The sequence below is a fragment of the Zonotrichia albicollis genome, chromosome 7 (genome assembly GCF_047830755.1).
Source record: "Zonotrichia albicollis isolate bZonAlb1 chromosome 7, bZonAlb1.hap1, whole genome shotgun sequence".
Taxonomy (NCBI): domain Eukaryota; kingdom Metazoa; phylum Chordata; class Aves; order Passeriformes; family Passerellidae; genus Zonotrichia; species Zonotrichia albicollis.
The window spans coordinates 15,192,843-15,217,895 of NC_133825.1; the positions used below are offsets into that span (position 1 = coordinate 15,192,843).

At 45.7% G+C, this 25,053-nt stretch overlaps 2 protein-coding genes across 3 annotated transcripts in view; one reads left to right on the top strand and one right to left on the bottom strand.

Moving 5' to 3' along the window:
* The window catches only part of LOC141729641 (uncharacterized), a 61,916-nt gene extending 59,172 nt beyond the window's left edge, over positions 1 to 2,744 (top strand). Inside the window, exon 6 of the mRNA XM_074544386.1 lies at positions 423 to 2,744. Within this exon, the coding sequence (XP_074400487.1) occupies positions 423 to 537 (115 nt within the window). The 3' untranslated portion in view covers positions 538 to 2,744. The remainder of the gene's footprint in view (positions 1 to 422) is intronic.
* Positions 1 to 25,053, bottom strand: part of LOC141729642 (C-type lectin domain family 2 member B-like) — a 164,423-nt gene that overhangs the window by 49,938 nt on the left and 89,432 nt on the right. The window lies entirely within an intron of this gene.

The window sequence follows — 25,053 nt, forward strand, 5'->3', positions numbered from 1 at the left end:
CCTGGCCATTGCCAAGGATGAGGAGGCCATGGTGAGTGAGGGGCTGCGGGCGGTGTGGGCTGGCTGAGGGCAGCCTGGGGGCGCTCCTGGGCCGGGCTCGGTGCTCGTAGGGGCGGGGCTGCAGCCCTGGGCCGGGGCCTTGCAGGGAAGGAGCCCCGGCGTGCGGGGGGAGCCCCGGGCCCGTGTCCCCCCGAGGGGCCGGGGCGGCTCCCACTCCTCTCTCCTGGGCAGGATTTGCTCTTCCGCCTCCGCGGGAAGTTTGATTTCTGGCTCGGGCTGCGCAGACGGGGTGAGCGCCTGCACTGGGTGGACGGCAGCAGCTACAGCTCCCGGTGAGTGCCAGGGAGCCGGGCAGGGCCTGGGGGCACAGGGGCATAAGGGCTTCCCCTGGCAGCCAGCGCTGCCTCTGCTCCTCCCTGCAGGGTTCCTGTCTTTGGCATTTCCGAGTGTGTGTACCTGGCTGACGAGAGATTCAGGAGTGGGAACTGCTCCGATGAGCGGCCGTATGTTGGCAGCAAGGCCCAAGCTCCCCTGTAACTGCACAAAGGACTGCACAGAGGTTCTGCACAAAGGACCTTCTCCACGCTGGGCAGTGCCAGCTTCACCTCTGAGCCCAGTACAGCGCTGTTCTTCCTCAGCTGCGCCCTGTGCCTTGCACTTCCTCTCAGGGTCACCTCAGTGCCTCTCCATCCCCAGTGCCAACGCTGGGCTGGGGCTGCAAAGGAAAGGTCTCTGCAATCCATCCTGCCACCGACGCTGCCTGCAGTGAGGGCATTGACCTCATTATGTGTAGGAAACGTGGCTCTCTATTTACACTGTTTCTAAAAGTTTATTAAGGGTTAATCTCCTGCCCTGGGATGCCTGGCTATTTGCACAGGGTTAACTTAAACTATGTTTTCTCTATACTGTTACATATTATACCTACATGTACATTTATAAGAATTTTTGAGAATTCTAATATAACTTTGTATTTATCTGCTGGTTTGGGTTTTTTTTAACTTTTGACGTTTCTTCAGGCCCTTTTCTACCTTAAACTGCTATATTTCATGGTTTCTTTTGATTCTGTCGTTTCGTATTTTCCCTCCCTGAAAATGAGGGTCTACAGTCTTTTTTTCCCCATGCTCTTGTCTCTGTTATCTTTCTGATAAGAAAGTCCTTGCATGTGAGAACTCACTTAATATTTGACACCATTTTCTGAGTTAGTTACATGAGACAATAATTCCAAGATATCCCAGTCTCTATTATGCTATATTCTAAGATAGTATCTATTACACCTCTATTTATAAAAGCTATGGTGTGCATAGATAAACTGAGAGACTATACTACATCTAAAGCAGGAATTGTAATTTGTACTGTGTCAGGATTTTTGACATCAATAATAGGTTGCAAAACAAAAGTTAGGACATAAATGTGAAAGCCAATACCTATATTTGTTATTTATTAAATTATATAACAAGCTTGATTGGGAAATCCAAATCACCTTCGGCTCTTGGAAATCATCACAAACTGCCCTGAAGGTGAGAAGTTTGCACTGTCCTTGGAAGATGTGAGAAAGGACCTTCTCTTTTAAAATTTTAAAGGTTCATTAAACCTTAACAAAAAAATACAGCAACGGACTGAATGAGGAAAAATTACAGTGTTGGATGTCTCTGTGACTGTCAGCCATGGGCTCATTTACAAAATGGATGCTCTGCCTTTTATACCCTCAGCCCCTCCCAAAGTTTTGTCAGTCAGCTCCTTCTCTGCCCTCCACAGGTGGAGATCACTTCCTCACACCTTGATTGGAGCTCAGGTGTTGTCCTGTGACCCCTCCTGGTAATGAGCCGCCCCTCCCCAAATGCCCTGGGAACCGAGGCTGCTACAAGGGGGAGGGAAAGGGGACTGTGGGGGGATGTATTACAGTAACAGCACTCTACATTTACAAAACTTCTCCTAACATACACCTGCTATCTATGTCTTACTTGTGAGAGCCCACCATCACATCATTCATCTATAACAAACCCCTCTTTTCTTTTCCTGTGAGTCATTTGTCTCAAAAAATTAGCTCTAATTTTCAATTCTGATAGTCTGCTCTTACTGCTCAAAAAAATTTTTTAATGAATCATTGTTGCAGTGTGATATATTAGCCTGCTTCAGCTATCCCAGTTCCTCCCTCAGATGTGCCAATACTCTCTCCCGCCCCCTCCCCGTTGCCCCCTTGGTAAGTGCTGTCCATCAATCTTGGCATTCCAGCAAGGGCATCGTCTGATTGGCGAAGTACAAAAGATGCCTCTCAGTCCTGGAGGGACATTGGGCCTTCCAGGTGTCATTTGTCCCCTGAGACTTCCCCCCCCCTTACCTGGTTGGTGGGATCTCTACCCCTTCCCTCTCCCCGGGGTTGAAAGACACTGCAAACACGTGGTTCTTGGTTCTGTTGGAGCTGTTGCTGCACTCAGAGGCCTTAGTGCTAGGAATAAAGATCTGAATTGAAATCCTCCAGCAGAATCCGACTCCTTTTTCCTTCACCGTCGCCTAAAGTCTTTCCATGAGAGGTAAACCTGAGTTCCTGCTTGCCTGGATTTGTCCCAAGCACCCAGCTGCAATATCCAACCAGCCAAAGGTGTCTCTGAGGTGAAACCACCACAGCTGCCACCCTTGGTGAAGCAGCAAGGGTTAGACAAGCCCAGGCACGTTCCATTCAGCAATACTGGGATTTAATTCCAATATTTTGGTGCCCAACGTGGGGCTGCTCAACTCCGCAGCCCTGAGAAGTCATCCCAGAACCTTGGAAAGACTTTAAAGCAGTTTAGCGTCCAGTGGAAGAGCTTTGGCTGCATCGCTCTCCAGCAGAGACTTTGGGACTGACCCCACAAGAAGTCTCGCGGAACGCTCTGTGCCTCTGCAAAGTGCAGCTCCTTTCTGGTGAGCCATTTGCCAGAGGAGAATAGGGGAGCCCCTCCTACCCGTGGGGTCCTGTTCAGGTGAAGAGAACACCCTGCCAGACCACGTCACCAATAGCACCAATTTGGGTGAGTATGTCTGCTCCTTTAGATGGTACAAGCTCGAATTACAGTCTCTGCCGTGAGATCTATTGTTTATTGCTCTTATTCAGAGCACATAATCGGCTGTGCAGCCCCGTGGAGCGGGAGCGATAGCCTGTTAGGCATTACCCCACAGTGGCGTGGCTTTGCCGTTTTTAGAATTCACGGCAACGAGCTTGCACCACGGTGCTTACTCGGAGGAGCAGGAGAGGTCTCCCTGCCCCTCCCCTCGCGCTGCAGCGCGGCTTGCTCGGCTCGCGTTAGCAGCGCGGCGTGGGGGCTTTCACAGCGCAGCGTACAGGGGGGCTTTCTTGGCACAGTGCGTGTCGGCCCTGGTTTTGGGTTTGCCACAGGGCGCCAGCAGGGGAGTCTTTGTCTATCCCTTGGCACGGGGTGGCAAGTTCCAATTCCGTGCTGCTGCCGGCGGCATTTTTAAAAGCAGTATAAGCAGCTGCATTGTGAAGGGCTAATTGTCTGTGTATTCTCGCTTCTTAGCCGCAGTTTTTTGGAAATTGGTAGTTGATTGGGTTTTGTTTTTGGTCAGCGGGAGATTGTACGGTGCCTTTTACATCTAAAAGGGGCTCTAAGTTCAGCACAGCACAAAAAGGAGTGTATTATCATATTGTTGGAATTTTAGGTCATGGAAATAAAACGTTCTCTAAAGAAAAATGAAACACTTTATATGGTGGCTTTTTCTACACTTCCCACAAATTTCTCCTGAAGAAGTCCTCAATACTCAACTTTGGGACAAAGTAGGGCAAGAATTGATAACCTTGGGAAAGTCTGGGAATACGTCTCAGCTAAATTTGTGTTCTGGAGTTTACAAGTTCAAGCAGCCTTGCTCAAAAAGGGAATTGGAGACAAAGCCAAATAACAAGGAATGTACCTCTGCTCATCCTGTTACTCCCCTCCCCAGCTCTGAATCCTGTACCCCAAAACTTGGCATTTTAAGGAGAGCAGACTCTGCTCATGCCCTGGAAAGACAGCTCCCTGAGCACCTTAAAATGCCTGAGTTCCTTTGTCCACAAACTGTTGCAGTGTGCTGTAATAGCCTGTTTTAAACTTCCGGGTCCCTTCCCCAGGTGTGCCAACACCCCTCTTCCCCTTCCCCCCTCGCCCCCTGCTGGGCTGTCAATCAGTTTTAACATTCCAGCAAGGCGTCGTGTGGTTCATCACTTTCAAAGGATGCCCCTCAGGCCCAGAGGTCATTGGCCTGTCTAGGTGCCATCCTCCCCTGAGGCCCCGCCCCTCCCACCTGGTTGGTGGCTCACCTGTCCCCTCCCCTCCCTCTGCCCCGGGAGCTTAAAAGGTGAATCAGACCATGCGGCCGTCATTCTGTTGGAGCTGTTACTGACATTCAGATCTCTGTGACCATGGAATAAAACTCTGGATATTAAACCCTCCAGCAGAATCCATCTCCTTTGTCTTCACCTTCGCCTGAAGCCTTCTTCCTGAGGTAAACGGAGTTCCTAACAAGCCTGGACTTGTTCGGCTGCCCAGCTACAACTACCAGCAAGCTAAAGATGTCTCTGGGGTGATAGACCACAGCTGCCGCCTTTGGCCCATCAGCAAGGGTCAGACTGGCCCATGCACAATCTACCTGGTAATATTGGGATTCATATTCCAATACACAACATGCTGGCCAGACTGCTTGGAACCTTCCTCAAACCCCTGTGTCCCCTGCTCTGAAACCCAGAGTACGTGTTAGCTTTTCAGAGAGCAGTGAACCCCAAAATGTCCCCCAGTCCCCGGGGAGTCAACAAGATGGAGGATGCCACGTGGCACCATCCCATAACTGCTCTCCTTCTTCCTAAGATTCCTTTAAGCATCCCAAAATTCCTTCCCCATCCCCCTCCCCTCCTGATCCTCGTGATACCTTCCCTCCCCACCCCTTACCTGCGGTACCCTCAGTTCCGCCCCTCTATTCCTCCCAGGGGGCGTCTGCTGATGTGATGCCACCAGGAGTCCCCGCCCCCTGCCAAACCCCTGTCCCCGCCCTCTGTTCCCATGGTATCCCTGCCCCCTGCCAACCCCCTCTCCCCGCCCCCTGTTCCCATTGTATTCCCGCCCCCTCCCCGAGTTCCCACGGTGGGGACACGCCCACTGATTGTCCCCACAGCTGTACCTGTGATCCCAATGCTTCTGATTCAGAGGGTACAGGGCAGGGAACCGCAGACCCAATATAGGGTCCCACTTTTTCATTTGCCCCTGTTACGGATCAGCACTCACGGCAAGGGGGAGGAACCTTAATTGCAAATTGGAAAGTTTTTCACAGTAAATATTGAAAGAGGTTTGCAAAGCACGCAGGGAGTGTGGCCCACGCAGCCCATACTTCCGTGGCCTTTTAAATACCGAACTGAGTAGGACTGTAGGAGTCCCACATGATTTAAGGCAGCTTTTCTCGTGCCTCATGACCTCTACAGAATTCAAATTATGGGAATTAGCATGGAAACAACTGCTAAAAGAAGCTCTCTCAGACTTGCATGCTGACCCAAACACAGCAAAAGATGCCAATGGCATGCCAATTACAACCATTGAGCATGTCTCCAGTGAGGGCCAATGGTCCTTAGCCCCAATCCAAGCTGCAGTAATTCCTGTAGAAGCTCTTGAGAGAGTCAAAGAAGCAGCTGAAAAGGCCTTCTTTTCCCTCCAACCTGAAGGCCCATTTGAGCCTTATGGTAAGATAAATCAGCTACCATCAGAGCCTTATTTCAAATTTGTAGAGAGGTTAACTAGAGCTATCGAAATCCAAGTTTAAAAAGAGAATGCAAGGGAAGAAGTTTTAGAGGAAATGGCATTTACAAATGCAAATGAACAGTGTCGAGCGGCAATTTTAAGCCTTCCTCTCAAAGCCTCTCCTACACTAAAAGATATGTTTCTAGTGTGTAACAGGAAAGTGCCTCTGATGAGTGTGGCTGAAGACACCAGACCAAGGTTGATGCCAAGACTCCCTCAGCGTGTCGCCGTTGCCTGCCCTGCACCTATTCCCTCAGCACAGCAGCACCCTGGGCAGCAGCGAAGGCCAGCAATGGTTGACCCCACAAAGCCATGCCTGCTTTGCAGCAGCCTTGGGCACTGGAGTACCCAGTGCCCCCTGAAAAAGCAATTTTATGAATTTAGAAATGGCAGGGGAGGAGAACTACAAGCACTCCCAGGGAGTTAACAACAATGAAAAAAACTGAATGGGGAGCGTCGGCCTGCCAGGCGTGCAGACACAAAAAGAGCAGGCCAAGGGAACGAGGGAAGCAAAGCAGACCTTGCGCACAGCAATATTACTATTTCTCCAAGTGAAGCAGATGCTTCAAAGAGCATATCTGTGGAGGCCCTGGAGGGGCTTCTCCTAAGTTACACCCCATTGGCTCCTTCCCCTGTTCCTATGCCTGAACATAGGTGCTCCTGAGGCTCTCCCTCCCTTTTCCCTCATTGGGCCTCACCTTGATACTGCCTGGAGCCCAAGGTCAGTTGGGAGGCCCCTGGGGAGAGAGCAGGACCTTGGGGGGGAGTGTGTGGGGAGAGGAGAACATCTCACTGCGCGGCTGAATAAAACATCTATGGATATTATGCAAAAGTCTTTTTTGCTTCTTTACCCTGGTCTTCACTAACAGGAATTCAAGCGGCAACACACGTCTGCTGGTCCACTCTTGAAAGTGAAACAAAATAACCTTTGCCATGAATTAGGTGAACCTATGTTAACCACATCTTCTGTCAATGAGCCTTACAGGTTGCAGCTGATAGAATCAAATCATACTAGCATCTGTTGATGTGGGTGAGGACAGTGGGAACAGAAGGAAAAAATCTCAGGTTTTCTTGAGACAGACATATTTGGAATGGACAAAATGGGATCACTGAGGTCTGGTATGACTTTCTTACCCCCATCTACCGTGCCCACATGGCTGCTACTCATAGTAGGGGAATCTTAGTGGTGAGTACAGAGGCCAACTCAGTCTTGCCTTCTGGTTCCTGTAGTATTAAAAGACAGCTGAGCAATGACAGAGATCGGGGGTGTCTTTCTTGCCCCCACCTTGCCATGCCTAAGGGATTGGTTCCCACAGCAGGGCTATGGAATTTTCTCGGTGGTGAACACAGGGGCCAACCTGGTCTTGCCCTCTATTTCGTGTTTCACTCTACTTGTTGGCCCTTAAGGAAACTGACCCAATGCCTCTTACAGTTCCCTGTGTACTTCCCCTCAACTGATTCTTGTAATTCTCATCTATTAAAACAGAACAATTACATCAATAAACGATAAAGTTCAAACTCCCTGCCCAAAGTGTTAGTTAAACAATCTTCAAGCTGGCTGGAAGCTCGACTCCACTTTTTGGACATCTTCAGTCTTTGATTCTCTCTCACCTGCTCTGCATGTTACAGTCTATTCTTTGGGTTCTCTTACCAGCCTTTAATTCTGTTGCCCTGAGTCCCTCTCGCTCTGGGGTTGGCACAGCCCATTCAGCTCTCAGGTAGAAGGATCCTTCCAAGCCAAAAGGATTTCTGAAGCAGTCCTAACCTGCAGTCCCTGGGTGCCTTCAGGCCATCCATCCAAAAGGAAAAGTGACTTCTGGACCCTGAGAGAGCCCAGTGATCTGTTGGCAGCAGAAATCAGGAATGGAGAAGGTGATTCCAGCTCTGCTGGATGCTGTTCCTCCCCATTAGACAGGAGAGGATCAAGCACATTCCATCAGCCTTTGCTTCCTCAGGACATGAAATCCCTGAGGAGACAAGGCCACCTCAGGGCCATCAGATCCCACCTGAGAGAAGGAAATGCTAAAAACCTCACCATGGTCTCAGCCTCTGAAATGAGGAACTTTTCTTGTGGATTCCCAATACCATTTCCCACAAAGCCCAGCTGGTGCTGAAAATTGCATTCACATTGAGGGGGCAAAACCAATAAGGAATCACAGACATCTGAGGTAAAATGAGTGACACATAAAAGTAAAATTTCTCTTTATTTTCAACAGAGGCAGATTGCCATCTTTTAAGCCCAAATCTTCTCTGACACGCAAAAGAACATAAAATACAGAAACACCTTCGGTCCAACTTGAAACATTTGTTATTTGGCAATTCTATTTATACATGAAGTGTGGCTTGATGAACACTTTGATGCACACAAATACTAAGACTACTATTAAAAACTGCAGAAATTACTGAAAATTCTCTTCTGCTTGCAGTAAGAGTAAACAAATCTAAAGATTTCTTTGTATGGAGAGCAGCTACAATGAATGGTTTCAGCATCAAAATCAACTGGAAAACAATGATTTCAGGTAAAGTGTTAAAAAATTAACAATGTGTTATAGATATATATTATAGTATTGCCTTTTTTCAAATATTTAAATGGATTCTGTATGTGTGGTGGTAAAGTAACTTTGCTATAAGGATATAGTTTGTATTTCTGTTGCTAGCTAAAACTTAGAAATAGCTGATCTAGATATGCTTGTGTTAAAATGCCTGTTGGTTATATATCCAAGGAATATATGATGCCAACTATCAGCACTCATCTTCTGAAGGCAGTGTGGACCCAGGCCCAAGAACTGAAGGTGATGATAAAATGGACTAAAACCACAACAAAGAAATGTGCATGCTCTAATTGCACAGGACCCGAGGAGGAGCCATGCTAAAGAGTTCTTGGGCCATGTAAACCAGTTTGGGGAAAAGGTCAACTTTGCACCAGGCAGATACAATAGAAATGCTGTATAAAGTATGGTTCCAAACTAGCAGCTGTACTCTTGGCTGAGGGCCAAGACACACATGGGTGTAACCTCTGCTTTGTTGGCTTTATCTCGTAATAAACTTCTTCATTAAACTTCTACATTTTCCCAGGAGAGGGAACAGTGTTTTTTCCACTGTATTTCAGGTGTTTCCTCGGTCACATTTTCAGGATGACAGGGGCATCTTGAAAACGAGACTGTCTGATGCAGTAACAGAGCATTACATTGAGTCACAGTTTGACATGGGAAGAATTTGGGAAGTGATACAAAAGCTCTTTATCTAACTACAGGAACATAGTGCTCTATTGAACCACTGAGAAGCTGTCACACTATCACACCTCTGTTAAAGACACTGATAAGATCAAAGGAACCCGGGAATTTCCTCTTCCCCTTCTGGCACAGAGTGAGGTACCACAGCCTGGAGGGCGCTGCCACCCGGCCGGGCTGAGTCCCTTCTCCCCCGGCCCCGCTGCCGGGCAGGGAGAGGGGGATGCTGCGGGCCGGATGGAGCCCGCCTTGCTCTCATCTCACTGCTTGTTACAGCCCCAGCCCGGCCCAGCCGAGCCCCGGGAGCAGCCCCAGGCCAGCATCGGGATTTTACCGCAGAGAAGCGGCCGCAGGCATCGGGCAGGGCAAGGAGAAGCCGCCCCTGTCCCAGCCAGCCCAGCCCCGAGCGCTGCTGCTGCTGCTGCTGCTGCTGCTGCTGAGCTCCGGCCGCGCTGATCAGATCGGAGCCGCTCCCCAGCCGCAGCTCCGGGTCTGGAACGGGGTCAGGGCAAACATCTGCAGGCTCCAAGCAACACAGAAACCCTTTCAGTGCTTCAGTCCTCCCTCGAGTGAGAGAGAACAAGATACAAACGTGTAAAGAACAACATGAAAACATCATGGTCAGTGCGGAGGAAGTTAAGTCCCAAATGGGAGGGACAAGGAGATGCTTTGATTTTAAAGCTGAAATCTCCTTATAAGCTGTGGAGAAAAGGCGCTTTTCCCCCTATAACGCATATGGGGAGATGAAGGGTTCAAATGGATATCCAACAAAGGCCTCCACACTAAAGCAAGCAGATGTTAAAGTAGCTGTAATCCCATGAGAAGTTTGAACAGAGAGAGAAGAGTAATCCCATACTCCCAGGAGAAAATCTCTGCTCATGGATAAAGATGATTTTAGAAATAAATAATAATCTCTTTTGCCTTTAACCAGCTCATCTTTAAAGCAATACCCCATAAGTCAACATGACCCATAAACAAGCTGTAGGAAGGATGTAGAAAATGACAGAAGCTTCACAATAAATTTTCCCCAGGCAGCTGTGAGTTGTGACCAAATTAGGAACCAGGAGAAAACTCTTTCCTCTTGTGGAGAAGTCTCCATAACATTAACAAGAGGGACTTCTCTCCCTAAATGAAGAGAGACTATTTTAGATGTAGTAAATTAAAAATTCCAGTAAACTGGAAATTATTGGTTTTTTTTTCTTAGGAAAATTGTTCTAAAGGTTTTGCTTTAATTCTTGCTACTTTTTCCCTTGTAGTTACAATTTATAAAATTTTATTTTATAAAATAAAAAGTTTTAAGCCTGCTTTCACTTCCTCCTAATCTTATCTCACAGCAGGAAATGAGTGCACTAGCAATTGATCAGCACCAAAAGCACTACACAGTGCACTTTAAGACTTGGCTTTTTCAGGGAGAGGAGGAAGGAGAAGAATTTTACCAAAGATTTGCCAACTTTGTGTCCTCTCACAGAGAATAAAACAAAAGTGTTTATACTGTTATGAATGAGATCCCTATATGTCAAATTTAATAAACCACAAAATTAGAATTTAGCACCAATTTCAATTGAGCAGCAATTTTATATAAAATATTCCAATCAAATATAATCAAGCAGATATAAAATAATTTGGCAGTGATTTGGATAAAGAATAAGCAAAACTGATCGATTGGGGTACAGGGAGGGTTTTTCTCACCCTGCCTCATGTACAAAAGGCAAAAGGATCCAAACACAACTTATATACTGTATGCTGTATATGCTATGCTAACACATACTCATAAATATCTTCCTGTAAACCCCTCCTGTTTTCGGTTATTGAAATTTCTGTCACTGCACAGCACAGCGCATTGTCCACCTGTTGCTGAGGGGTCTTTTGGCCTTTTGGGGGTAGTTTCTGATGAAGCTTCTCCTCATCCTCACTGTCTTTTGAACAACCCCACTGGTTGCACATGTGCCCCAACTCTTGTGTTATAGAAGCCAAGTTTATACTCCAAAAATGAGCCTTATTATTTCATAGACACCTGGAATCATCCCAATTTTGTCCATCTCAAGAGCAATTCTGCTTTGGGAGTCGTCCCAGCTTTGTTTGTCCCAAGGCTGATTCTGTTTTAGGATATTGCTTATCTCAATACTCCATCCTCGGTCCTATTTTTCCATGAACATCTGAGAACATCTGTTTCATGACACTAATTACATATGCTTTTCCTCTATTACTTTTAAGAAATATTTTCTAAACTATCAACGAAGTTACAATTGTTAGCACAAGTCATATTCATTTAACACAATTTCTCCAATTTTCACTTATGATCATATTGATTCATGCTTTCAATTAAAAGACTGAATCTTAGTATCTTCTTCATCCCCAAAAATCCAGGTATTCACATACCCTCATTTCTCTTTTTGATTAAATTTAATATGTAGTATTTTCACTTACATAACGCAGGAGATAAAAAATGTTCTAGGCAACAAACAATTCCAATAATCAGTCCAGCTAGTATAAACCACCAGATTTCCCCAAATGGGTTCCAATTTTTAACAGGTACAATTCGCTTCTTTGATCAACACTTTTCCACTCTTTTTTGGTTTTAGAGTTTTACATAACTCATTTTAATGCGTTATATTTTTTCACAAACTCCTCCTTTTTCAGCCATTAGATAGCCCAAGGCCAATCTGCTCTGATAGACTGTTACTAGCAGGTGCACGCTTTGTTGGGTAGCTGTTTTGTTCCAACTGACCTCAATTACCTTTTGCAATCTTATCAAACAATTTAATGCATAGTTTGGAGTTCTATATTCCCTGGATCTGTTTTGAGCCCAAACAGCTGGATCATAAAACTTTATGATCCTTTTTGGGTGCCATTCATTTTCACTCCACTGATAGCTGCCCCTTATCAAAAGGTTTAGGTTTGCCTTGTTTATGCCCATGGCTTTATCAAGTGGGGCTTTCTCTGGTGGATTTCCCTTGGACCAGGGCAGGGTGCAGGAGGAGGTTTGGATAACTCCTAACCTATAGGTCCCTTTCCATCTCTGTGGTAACTGACTGTACACTCGCTGTCCACAAATCCAATATAGCCCATCAGGGGCCTTCCATGTTCTACTTATATTGTCTGGTTGATTCCAATTGGGATCTATATTTTCTATGGAATGGTAAGGGCTGGCTGCAGAACTATTATACCAGCAGAGATTAATTTGACTGTCCCACTTGCAATAGTTTCTATTTGTTGTTCTCCAATACCCACTAGTTTTGTTTGGCCGCCAGGTCATAGTTCTATTATCTGAATTTACAATTAAGGTAGATTCACAAGGGGTATGTCCCACCTCTTTGGTATAGTTCTTGGTATCGTTCTTTTCTTCTCAAGTTATACAGACTGCTCCAATTACCTGGTGACTTGAAGTCCACCCTTCAGGCCATTTTATTGTCTCAGAAATATGAGTGTATTTCCCTTTTTAAAGGTCTTCTGGAGCTAGACCTTCACCCCTCCATAGCCATCTTTCAGCCATTTGAGTTCCCCCACAAATCCAGCCTTGATAAATCCAACTCAGTTGTGATTTTTTGCATTAAGTCTACAAAAATTTCTATCTGAAGTTGGCAAATCCCAGTCGCTGTCTTGCTGCCTTCATTGGTTATACAACAGCCTTGGATTTTCCCCTTTATTCTTACCTTGCTGTTTTTGTTCTAAATTTCCCTACTCTTCTCTTTTTGGGAAACAAAGGAATTCTCCCTCTGTGGGGCAGTCCGGGCTGGAAGGCCTCCATTGGCCCAATCCTAGATTAACTCCCAGCCCCAATAGGCTCAGCCATTTCTGTGGCAAGTTTGTAAACTTGTCTGGTTGTAACATTCAGCATCAACAGAGTGATGTACTGCAAAAACAGTCACTGAATTGTGGCTGTCCCACATGAGTTGGTAGCATTTATTGCAGGGGTTGCAGATGCACAGGGTACCAGGACCCATGTCAGGAGCAGCTACCTCAGGAGTCTGGACTCTCCACCTCTCTCAAGGCCCCTTGGGCTGCAGCCAAGAGCTGAGATTGTCTTCTTGGGAGCAGAGTTTGTGTCCTGGAACCTCATTGCTGGTACCATTTCTGCTGAACAAATCTCTACTCTTACACCTTGGATACAATGATTATAGCACAGGATACTATTTCTGTGTGCACCCCTCAATACAATGATTATAGCACAGGATACTATTGCTGTGTGCACCCCTCAATACAATGATTGTAGCACAGGATACTATTTCTGGGTAGCCCACCTGGGTGCAAGGATGATGGCACAGGATCCTTACAGTCTGGAGGCACTGTCCTATCGTTTTCCCTGGGTTAATTGACAATGCTTTTTTTATTAAATAAAAAGGGCTTCGGACATGTGCCAACCATAGGAAATGCTTTAACACTCTTTTCTATAAAACAAACACTAAAATGATTTAGTTAAGCAATAAAAAAAAAATTGTTACAAGATCTAAATTACTGGTTGCTTTTTACTCTGATGTTGGGGATAATTACTAAATGATCTTTGCCACCATTAATGCGACCTGCAAAGCCAATCTGTCTGTAGCGGAAACAAATCTATGGTTTGACTCATAAATTTCCTTCCCCCAACAGCTGTCAGTGATAACACAAAAATCTGTTACACAATGACACACTTGCTCTTTTGCCTGTTCATAGGCTATTACAGCTAAAACTCATTGGTCTCTGTCTTCTACTAATTGAACAGCTGCATGAAAGGTTCTATCTCTATTGCTTAAAGATGATCCTATAAAATCACTGAAAAGGCATGCTATTGTAAGCTGGTCACCTAAGCGATTTAAGCAAATTAAACAAAGCAGTTGATTTTCCCCTTCTTCTATTTTGGTTCCCTTCCAGCACGAGTTAAGCTGTACAGAAAATACAAGCCCACGGGGGAGAGCCTAGGCCATGCCCAGCACATCCAGTGCTCTGTTTCTTTCTGGACCTCTGTTGCTGGCATTAGTCCCTCATCCCAGTGTCTCAGGAGACGCTGAATCCATTCTTCGTGACGTTGTTTGGTCTCCAAACACAGCGAGGTTACTCACCTCAATGATTCCAGAATTGATGGCAAGCTGGTGTTTGAGCAGAGGTTAAAACTTTACAAAATTACCAAGTTTTTCATCTGTAGTCAAGCTGTTTGTATGTTCCAACTGAGCTCACTACTGTATCAGTGTGTCCACACTCTGGACGCAACCCTGATGTTGGGTAACCGCTGAGGCAATGTTAATACATGTTAATGTTAACATCCCTCCTTACAATAGTTACATTCAATGCCTAAAATTAGTAGCTTGCATAAAATTTTCTAGTGGACATAAACTATACTTTTTAGCCAGCCTTTGGTACACATTGCACATTTTCCCTTTGCTGTAACACAATTACTTTGACAAACAAAACAAATCACACATATCAAACACTCACACACATAGTTTGGCCAAACTACATAAAACACACATTCATTGCTATAAAAACTTTTACCTCAAATTATTTGCTTTCATCACTTCAAATTGTAATCCTAATCTTGGAATAATAGGCTTCAACAAAATTCTGGCTGCTGTTTGAGCTGTAGCCTGAGCTGCAGGGACTGCTTCTATCCACTGAGTCAATTAATAACTAATCGATATTTCCACTTGCCCACTCTGGGTAATTCTGTAAAATCAATCTGGATCCTTCTAAATGGCCTGTATACTATATGGCAGCCCCCAGAGGGATGAGTCCTCTACACCTTTTTGTTCACTTTTTATCATGTGAAACATCCCTGAGTAATTGTTTTCTGATTTTTAATATTCCTATATACCCATAAAATTATAGAAAATGATCATAAAGTGCTCTTGTTCCTCAGTGAGTCTGTCGACATCTGTCTGGCTAAGGGTTTTAGTCCTACCATCAGGGAGAATCTATTGCCCCCCTTTCAGATTTTCCCCTAACTTCTTTATGTCTGCTAATTCTGCTAAGGAAAATGCATGGTGTTTTATTCTGTGTTTCTGCTTTCCAAAAAGTCACAATTACACCGCTGTGTTCCCTCAAGGCAGATTTTTTCATCATCATGAACCAGTTAGGGGAGGTTATCAAGATAGCCTCATATTTTACTACTGTTTTAACTGTTTGAACAATTCATTCAGTTACTCTAATTCTTATCCTGTGATCTTTTTTTTTTCATCAATTTTTGTTTCCTTTTGTTTTTCTTCTATTTTCTCCTTTAATTCTACACTTCTTATATGCATATTTGGGTTGTTTCCATTTTCATCTTTATCAAAACAAAGAAATTTTTCCTATTGAGGACAAATTTGATCTTTGTAAGGATAAGGAGCTTGTCCATTGAATCCTTAATTTTTCCCTACCCAGCACATTTATTTGTAACACACACACCTGTGAAGCTGCTGTGATTGTGACAGGCAGCACTAACACATGAATGTGCCACTAGCACAGGGTCCATCTTGTCCCTGATCTACATAAAGTGATTGTCACTGGGATCGGAGTTATTTGGACTTTGTTTTCTCATAGCCTGCTCTTGCACTGCTTGTTTTATCATCACTTTATTGTGGTGGTCCTAGAGGCTCCTGTATCTACTAAAAATATTTCTTTATTGTGAGGACCAAGTCTTAATTTTATCAAGGGCTCTTTTGGTGTTTCAGTCCTCATTAAATACAGTCCCTGACACCCCTACTCCTCCTGAAACCTCTTTTCATCCTGCTTCCTTTTCCTGCAAAATTTCCACAGGTGTCCCTTCTCATGGCAATAGAAACAGGTGGGTCTCCAGTCATTAGGGCTAGCATTTAGATTAACCTGATGTCTCAATGCTTTCGTGGATCCTTTGCTGTTAGTACCCTTCTGCATTTTTCTCGTTGTTTTAAAACTTCTCTCTCTCGACTCCTTTCCCTTCCCCTACACTTGACCCTCATACAATAGAATCTTTACACATTAACATTTTCTGCACATTTTCTACAACTTTCTGTAGCTCTTGCTCTAAATTTTGCAAGTCATCCTCTCCAACGTTTTTGAGCACTTTTGATTTGGGATTAAACTGAGGGGAGACCCTCTGTGTGCATCATTTAGGGATCTAAATCGAGAGGGAACCTCCGTTCTCCCCTTGATTCAGGGCTTTGAACTGGCGACAAGAGGGAGTTTGCCCTTGGTTTAATCCATGGAGCAATTGCAATAGAAGGGTGAGGATGAGCCGGCGCTGCGGGCCGGGCTCAGTTTCTCCCTGGGGACGGCAAACGCCGCCAGGCACCGAGCGATGCCCCCGGCACTGCCTGTGCCGCGCCCGCCGGATCCAGCAGCGCTGGAAGCTCCAGGAGCAGCTCAGCGCCTGCTCCGCGCTCGGCCCGGCGAGCCCGGCCCGGAGCGGGGGCTCCGGACACATCCCCGTGCTGGGGCAGAGCCGCTGCTCGGCCCGGGAATCCTTTATCCCCCTGCTGCGGCTGCCGGGGGCCGAGGGCACAGTCCTGGTTCCGAGGCTGAACCCTGCTGCTTTACCTCTCGTTCTCTTGCCATGATTTGTGCCATAATAAATTAAAATAATTCCCCCCGAGTCGTGTCCCTTCTTCCGGTCTCCGGTGAGTGATCTCTGCCGGGCCTTTGCCGACCCCCGAGCCTTTCCTGCTGTGTTCTGTTGCCTGCCCAGGGGCAGGAGCAGAGGCTCAGAGCTGGCCCCGGGCACCTGGCCTGGCGCAGCCCAGCCCAAGAATCCCTGCCAGCATTCCCTGCACCATTACCCGGCCCCACGGCGGCTGCGGCTCCGCGGGCAGGCGGCTCCAGGAGTTCAGAATGGGCAAAATGGGAGCGAGGGACAGGAGGCAGCCGGTGCCAGTGGGTGAAATGGCTTTGCTGGAGCTGGCAGGGAGAGGAGGAGAACGGAGAAAGTGGTGTGAAGAGTCCTGGTTTAGGGCAATTTTGGGAGAAAAATCTTTAAAGGAGTTTTCTCTAGGAAGCAAATTCATGCTCCCCCACCCCCAGCTGGTTCGGGAAAAAGATTTCTTTGGAGAAAAGAGGGGACAAAAGTGTTCATTTAACCAGCAACGCATTCTCCAACACAAAAAATGATCACTATTAAACAGCAGAACCTCTTACTGTTCGAGGAGATGACAAACGCAGAGAGTTCCCTTGGTGGGCTGTACCTCGGCTCACTCAGTCCCGTATCAGTCGCTTATCAGTCCCGTATCCGTGCCTTATCCGTCTCTTATCAGTCCCGCTGGTGTCAGGCCCCACCCGGTGCGCCACAGCTGTGAGCGGCCGGTGCTCTTCTGATATTCAGTCCAGAGCAGGTTAAACAGGAGCAGAGAAAAAGACAAATGCACATTCCAGGGAACTTCTCTGCCTCATGGAGGTAAAAATTAACTAAAGCAAAGCAGAGCTCTGCCTCGCCCTCTGTTCTGCAGACAGCTCCAGGAGCAACAATGTGCAGAGTGAGCGCAGTTTGTGATAACAGCCTGTGCCTTCCTCTCTGCCCCTTCTCTCTCAGAACCTGCCTTAAATGGGCAGAACTTATTCCTGGGCTAAACAGGCAAATGGGGATATGAGTGTTGTAAAGTCACCCCAGGACACTCCTGTACCCCCTAAAATAAAACTATTAATCTTAACAAATTTACACAGAAATTACCAGAAATATTAATTCATTTATAAAAATAAAACCTAGAAAAACATTCCCTCAAAATATATAAACAGCCCATATAAAAAGCAACTCACTATAATAACACCTAATATTAAAAGAAAATCCAAATAACCATAAAACATCATTATAAAAAATCCATATTATAGTTTTAACCCCTAAAGTCCTACAAAACAAGTTCCATGAAATTTGTTTTTACCTCAACTCACCTCAATTATAACATTAAATCAATTAAATCAGAGTATTAATCAAATTTTAAAAATCAATACTACTTCCATTATTATTAATAATATAACAACAAGTATTAGTACTACTAAACATACCATGGTACAAAACAAAACCACCATAAATTTTCTCTTACTAGTACATGAACATAATTATAAAAATTTTAAAAGATTATATTACATAACCTTATCTAACCACTCTGCCCATCCACAAACACCTTCAAAAATGAAAAAAAAATTAACAAATTAAATAAAAACAAACAATAAATCCTAATTAAACGATCTATTAAAGACAAAAACTACTTTATACCTTAACTAAAGATAAGTTACAAAATAAATTTCCAAATATTAATTATTATAATAACAGTATGAGTAATAGTACCCTGTATACTTCACTGTATACAACAAATAATAAATAAGACCATCAAAAAGTTTTTACAGTTCAAAAAAGAAAGATGTGAGAAATGGATTTGTAGAGAATTCTCAAAACCTGGCAAAGGTCCCACAGCCTTGTACCTCTGTTTGCAAGCACTGAGATAAGGCTGCTGACTTAGGAGGGCCATGGGACAGAGGTGACATTGTTGAGAAAGAGATTGTTTCAATGAGTTCCCAAATATGGCCTTGTAAAGAAACCGGGCACTTGAGAGAATTAGAGCTATGAAAGATGCACTGAAACAGGACCATGTGAGGTAAAAATACAGGTGATGGGTGTTAGAAGTAACAGTAGTTGTGACAAACACCATTCACTTATGTTAAAATTTTGGAAGTTTAGTAGTAATGAAAATCGTAATAAAAATTAGGACAATAAGAATTTGGACAATCAAAGTTAGGACAATAAAAGACAAGAAAGGAGCAAAGAATTATGGACGTCTGGGTGCCTTTCTGGCACAAAAGCACACCTTGCTAACAAAGGATTAATGTTGTATTCATATTGTTGTATATTACATTTCTAGGGTCTCATACCTTCTGGGTGGTTTTCTCACCCAATATATTTACAGAGATCTTTTACTGCAATACCTATATTTACTCAGGCCTCTATATTTTCCCCTTTTCTTTTAACACATTTTTCAATTACACAGCCACAATACACATATCTGTCCCAGCTCCCAGGCTGCCACAGCTCTCGGCTGTCTTGAATACATTGAATACATACATATCCCTAGATGCTCTTTTCCTCAAAGGCCACGCTTCTCACAGCTCTCTGCTGTCACAGCTCCTTGATTCAAAGCTCCTGCTTCTTCTACATATCTGTCCCAGCTCTCAGGCTGCCACACCTCTCGGCTGTCCTATCTTCTATCACGTTAGGGCGGCATATTCTATCACATTGGGGTCACCAGGTGTTGTATTCATATTCTTGTATATTATATTTTTAGGGTCTCATACCTTCTGGGTGGTTTTCTCACCCCCTATATTTACAGAGATCTTTTACTGCAATACATATATTTACTCAGTCCCCTATAGATTAACCCTTAAAAGCAACAGCCTATTGCATATTCATGAATCTCATACATGAATCAAATTCCTTTCAAAATAAGGGGGTTTCTGCTTAATTTCAACTCTCCCCCTCATTTTGTAAATTAATCATTTTGGTCCCTCAAAGTGTGAGCTTTCCTGATAAGGAGGCAAGAGTTTTTCCCTTGGGATCTTGGTGTGTTCTTGATATTATCTCTATGTGAAGAATTTCTTGATTATCTTATTCATTCCTTGAGCTAGTTACAGAAAGTATCTTACATCACATAGTTTCTATTTTAATATTATGCTATAGCCTAAAAACTATATTTACCACACTACTTAAAAGAGATTAATACAGCACTGCTTAAAAGAGATCAATACACCACTACTTAAAGGAGACTAATACAGCATAACTTTCCAACATAACACATTTAGTGTGAAACTTGTGTATTTTATGACTGGCTTTTCACAAATATACAAATGAATATTTTATGTGTTATGTTAGAAAGTAATGCTGTATTAATTGTCTTAAGTAGTGTGTTAAATATAGTTTTAAGTTATAACATAATGTTAAAATAGAAACTATGCTATGTAAGATACTTTTTTTCTTAAAAAAGGACTCACACTGAGATAGCAGCCACAGGACACCCAAATCTCTCAGAGAAAGAGAATTTATTGCTCCATTATTGAGTTCTTGCTGCCTGGCTCAGCTCTGAAGACGCCATCAGGATTCAGGGGAAGAAGCTGACACTGCCCAGACAGAATCCTGTGTTTGAATGGAATTTATGCATCATGTATGAGGTGTAGGAATATACAACAGGCTGTTGCTTTTAAGGGTTAATCCTCTGTTAACGTGGGTCCTTTTTTGGGCTCATTTTGCCCAGAAAGAGGTATCTGAACGGTCTGTAACTCTTTGTTTTTATTGGCTCATATTGTCCTAGTGCAAATTGTCCAAATTATTATCACTCTAATTATATTACAATTTTTCTAGCCATTTTATTACTATTAAACTTTCAAAATTTTAAAAACCAAGTGACTGGCATTTTTCACGCTTATGTAGTCCTTTTGTTGTATTTTTGTCAATGTTTAATAGACTTCCCTGCTTCTGCTGGCCACACCACTCCTGATCCAGGCCAGGAGCCCTTGGCCTTCCTGGCCACCAGGACACACTGCTGGCTCATGTTCAGCTGGCTGTCACCAGCACCCCCAGGTCCCTTTCTGCCTGGGCACTGCCCAGCCACACCGTCCCCAGCCCAGAGCATGGCAGGGGTTATTGTGGCCAAAATGCAGCACTGGGCACTTGGATTTATTAAACTTCATCTTCCTGGACTCTGCCCATTCATCCAACAGTTCCAGGTCTCTCTGCAGAGCCCTCCTACCTTCCCTCAGATGGACACAGCTCCCAGCTCAGTGTCATCTGCAGATTTCCTCATGAAAGACTCAATTGCCTCATCTATGTCAACAATAAAAATATTGAAAAATATTCCTTTTAAAAATATTGCCCACTAGAGACTGAGGCAAAGAAGGCATTGAGCACCTCTGCCTTCTCCTCATCTGCAGTTACTAAGTTCCCTACTGCATCAAAAAGAACACAAAAACTGGTCCTACTCTTCCTTTTAACATTAATTTATTTGTAAACACATGTTTATTATCCTTTGCAAAATTTGCCAATTTAAGTTCAAACTGAATTTGGGCCTCCCTAATTTTTTCCATTCATTCCCTAGCAGGCCTCCTAAATACTTCCTGAGAGATCTGACCCTCCTTCCAAAGATGATACATCCTCCTTTTATTCCAAAGTTCCTTCAAAACCTCGTTGCCCATCCAGGCTGTACGTTTGCCTTGCTGACTCAATATTTTGGCACACAGAGACAGTCTGTTCCTGTGCCTTCAACATCTGTTTTGAAGCATGCCCACCATTCCTGGATTCCTTTGTTTTCAAGGGCTGCTTGCCAAGGAACTTTGTGAATGTCTCCTAAACCGGCCCAAGTCTGACTGCCGGAAGTCCAATGTAAAAATTTTATTGATGTTCCTCCTGATATCACCAAATAGCGAGAACACTGTAATTTCGTGATCACCGTGCCACAGGAGGCCTCCAACTGGCACAGCGCCATTTACAAAAAATAATTAACGAAGTTCCATCCCTGGGAGGGTCACTCACAAGCTGTGATTGGTGCACCCTGGAAAGACTTACATGAGTGCTTTGGACGCCGACCGGGTTCCTTCCTGTGTGCTCGGGCTTCCTGCACATGATCTCTTTCTAGTTATTACGACCCAGTGTGGGTTCCAGCTGCTCGGGCTCCCTGCCAAACGCGTTCTCTTTGCTCTGACCCCAGACCAGGCTCCCTCGCTCGCCTCCTCTCCTCACCGGCCCTCCCGCGGGCTCTCTTTGCTCAACACGGCCAAAATCCCTCCCACACCCAGATCGGCTTCGCCCTGCTCCGGCAGCGGCCGGGAGCGGCGGCTCTGACCGGGGCCGGAGCGGCGGCGGCACCCGGAGCTCGGGGGCGGCTCCAGCCCAGGTGGGACCCGCGATCGGATGTGCCCTGCTCGGTGCTGAGAGCGGGCAAAGGGGCGGCTGCTGGGGCTGGAGGTGTCCGTGCCCGGCTCGGGGTTGGCACGGCATGAACTTGAACGCAGTGCCTCAGAGCCCAAAGCGCTGCAGGCGCCGAGTGCGGGCACAAAGCGGCGCATGCTGCCTGCTCCGGGGCCGAGGCTTCTCGGCGCTGCCCTGTGTGCCGGCAGCCGCTCCGTGTGCCCAGGCAGGGAGCCGCAGCGGCCGTGCCGGTTGTGTCAGAGTTTAGTCCCAGCCTTTTTTTGCTTCCTCTATTTCTCCTGCCTTTTTGCTCTTTTCTGTTCGATTTCAAGAGGCCTCAGCTGCCTCCCGTTTTCCTTCCTCTCTCACCTTCCAGTTCCTATTTCCCAGACCTTGCTCTTTCCATATAAAACCCTTGATAACCTGTTCCCCACTTAAGGCTTTGTTGGGTCCTTGTTTTTCTGCCTTCTGGCTGCTGTGGGTGAAGGTCTGGCTTTGAGGAGCACACCCGGCTCCCTCTGCTCCAGAAACCTGCTTTACAGTTATCTCAATCTCCTGCTGAGGGCTTCCTTAGGCTCCTGCTGAAATGAGAAACATCCTGGAACCTTTTCCTTTCTTGAGGTTAGAATGGTTTCTACAAGTCCTTGAGATGTGACCATGATGGTTAAAACCCCATTGTGCAAATGAAAGTTTTCCCCTTCTTCGCCCCACTCCATGCTCCATCCTCTCCCTTACTTTGTCATCTCAACAGCTGCTAAGGAAACCTTTCTCATCTTGACAATTGGCAATGGAACTGCTTTTTAATTCAGTTTTAGAGTAGGTTTTAAAGTCAGGCTCTGCCCATGCTATTGATTTGAATTTTGGATGAAGTTGTTGGTGCTTAACACGCTCTGTGCTGCTTTAAAGCCTTTGTCCAAGGCTCAAAGAATGACCCTGGCAGGGAGTGCAGGAGCGTTGTGCACTCCTTGTTTAGAAATGGGAGTGCATCAAACCTCGTTCCTTTAAAAGCCGTTTTAAGTGAAATGGAGGCACCAGAATTCCTCTGGGAAATGTTCCATTTAGGATAGAGCCACAGTGCCAGAAGCTGTTTGTCTGATGGTCAGTTTATGCTCTGATCAGTGCAGGGCAGCCCCTCAAGAAATGCATGAGCCAAAGCCAGCAAGGAGAGGAAAAGAGCCGAGCTGAGCTGAGAGAGCTGGAGAGATGAAATGGCACAGATGTGCCTGGAGCATGGCCCTCCCCAGCAGCTTTTCTTACACTTCAGTGTTCAAAAAGCTGAAAGCTGATGCTCAGGACTTTGGGATCTGGCTTGGAACTGCAGAGGGGATGAGCTCCCTTACTGGAACTCAGGCAGTGGAGTGCCACAAGCCTGCAGCCAGATTGCTTCTCCTTCAGCTTAAATTCAATAGGTATTTTTAGTTTGTTTCTATTTTTGTCTGTTTGTTTGCTTTGTTTCGGGTTTTTTTAAGTAACGTTAGAGATGCTACAAGAAGAGAAAGAACAGAGCATAAATAGGCTGGAGCACCACTGGCACAGTAATTGTTATTTTTCTCTTTTCCTTTTAAAAATATATGTGCGCAACATGAACTTTTTAACTCTATGGTTTAGCAGAAACAATCGTTTTTTCCTATCTTTGGAAAAGATATGCTAATCCTGAGACCCGGGCCAATGGTCTCTGCATTTTATTTATGTTTTTATAATTAAACAAGGGGCTGATAGGATTGACAAGGAAGATACAACTCAGGAGCTGCCAGGCAGCAACCTCCAAACTGTTTGGGTGATGCAAAGAGCAGTAGGGTGTGAAGGCTGCTGTCCAGTGCCAGATTAATCTATAATCACCGGCTCAGTGACATCAAAGTCACTTCTTAGAAACCACTTGTTATTTCCCCAAGTTCAGGAGCTGGAGTGTTTGACAGAGCCTGTGCCGCGCCCGCCGGATCCAGCAGCGCTGGAAGCTCCAGGAGGAGCTCAGCGCCTGCTCTGCGCTCGGCCCTGCGAGCCCGGCCCGGAGCGGGGGCTCCGGACACATCCCCGTGCTGGGGCAGAGCCGCTGCTCGGCCCGGGGATCCTTTATCCCCCTGCTGCGGCTGCCGGGGGCCGAGGGCACAGTCCTGGTTCCGAGGTTGTAATCCTGCTGCTTTACCTCTCTCTTGCCATGATTTGTGTTACAATAAATTCAAATAATTTCTCCCAGTCGTGTCCTTTTATTCCGGTCTCCGGTGAGTCATCTCTGCCTGGTTTTTGCCGGTCCTCGAGCCTTCCCTCGAGCCAGGCCTTGTTCTGTTGCCTGCCCAGGGGCAGCAGCAGAGGCTCAGAGCGCTTTTGTTGGTACCGGGCACCTGGTCTGGCCCAGCCCAGCCCAAGAATCCCCACAATTATTCACTGTTGAGAGCCCCAGGAGCGGTATCCCCAGGGCTGCGCTTCTTCCCCAGCTCCAACGGCCTGGGGCCTTTTTCTTACAACGGTTTTTTTTCGAAAAAAGGAGGGATCTGACTTCTCCCCTCCTCCCCTCTCTTCCTCGCCCCCCGCTGCCCGCCCCACGTGCTGACTGCTCAAAAGGGCCAAGATCCCTCTGGCTCCAGACATTTTCTTTATCCTGTTACGCCGTGCCCGCTGTGTCTGGCCAGGAAGGGAGCGGCGCCGGCGGAGCTCGGAGGCGGTTCCAGCCCAGGTGGGACCGCGGTCGGTGCTGCCCCAGCTCGGGGCTCGCTGCGGGCCGAGGGGGCCGCGGTGAGGGCCAGGGGGATTCTGGCGAGTTCCTGGTGCCGGCTTCCCCCGTGTGCCCCCTGCACTGGGATCGCCGAGGGTGTCACTGTAAGAGTTCCATCGAGGGGGACCCTCCATTTGAAGGGACCTTTACAGATGAAAAAGATGTGAAAAAGGCCCCAGAATGGGCTTCAGTGAGAGAAATTGAGAATTAAACTGCATTGCCACTTATTTTAGGAGGCTAAATTGAGGAAAAGTCCCCCTTGATTTGTCACAATTCAAACAACTGCAACCCGTTTCTTTATCCAGAAAAGGCTCATCTTTACTGCACAGCTCATATTTTATAGGATTATCAGCTGGCACCGTGTTGGATCTAATTGGCTCACAATACTCTGACAGTTCATTGGTCAGTAAATGGCATTTTGCATTTCCACTAAACCTCACCATTTTTTGTTGGTTTACATATATTCTTCACTGATTTACATGGGACCGATTTCTTGGTTTTGAGAGTGTGAACCTGTTTTTCTTTACAATAATAGATTGTTCTGCA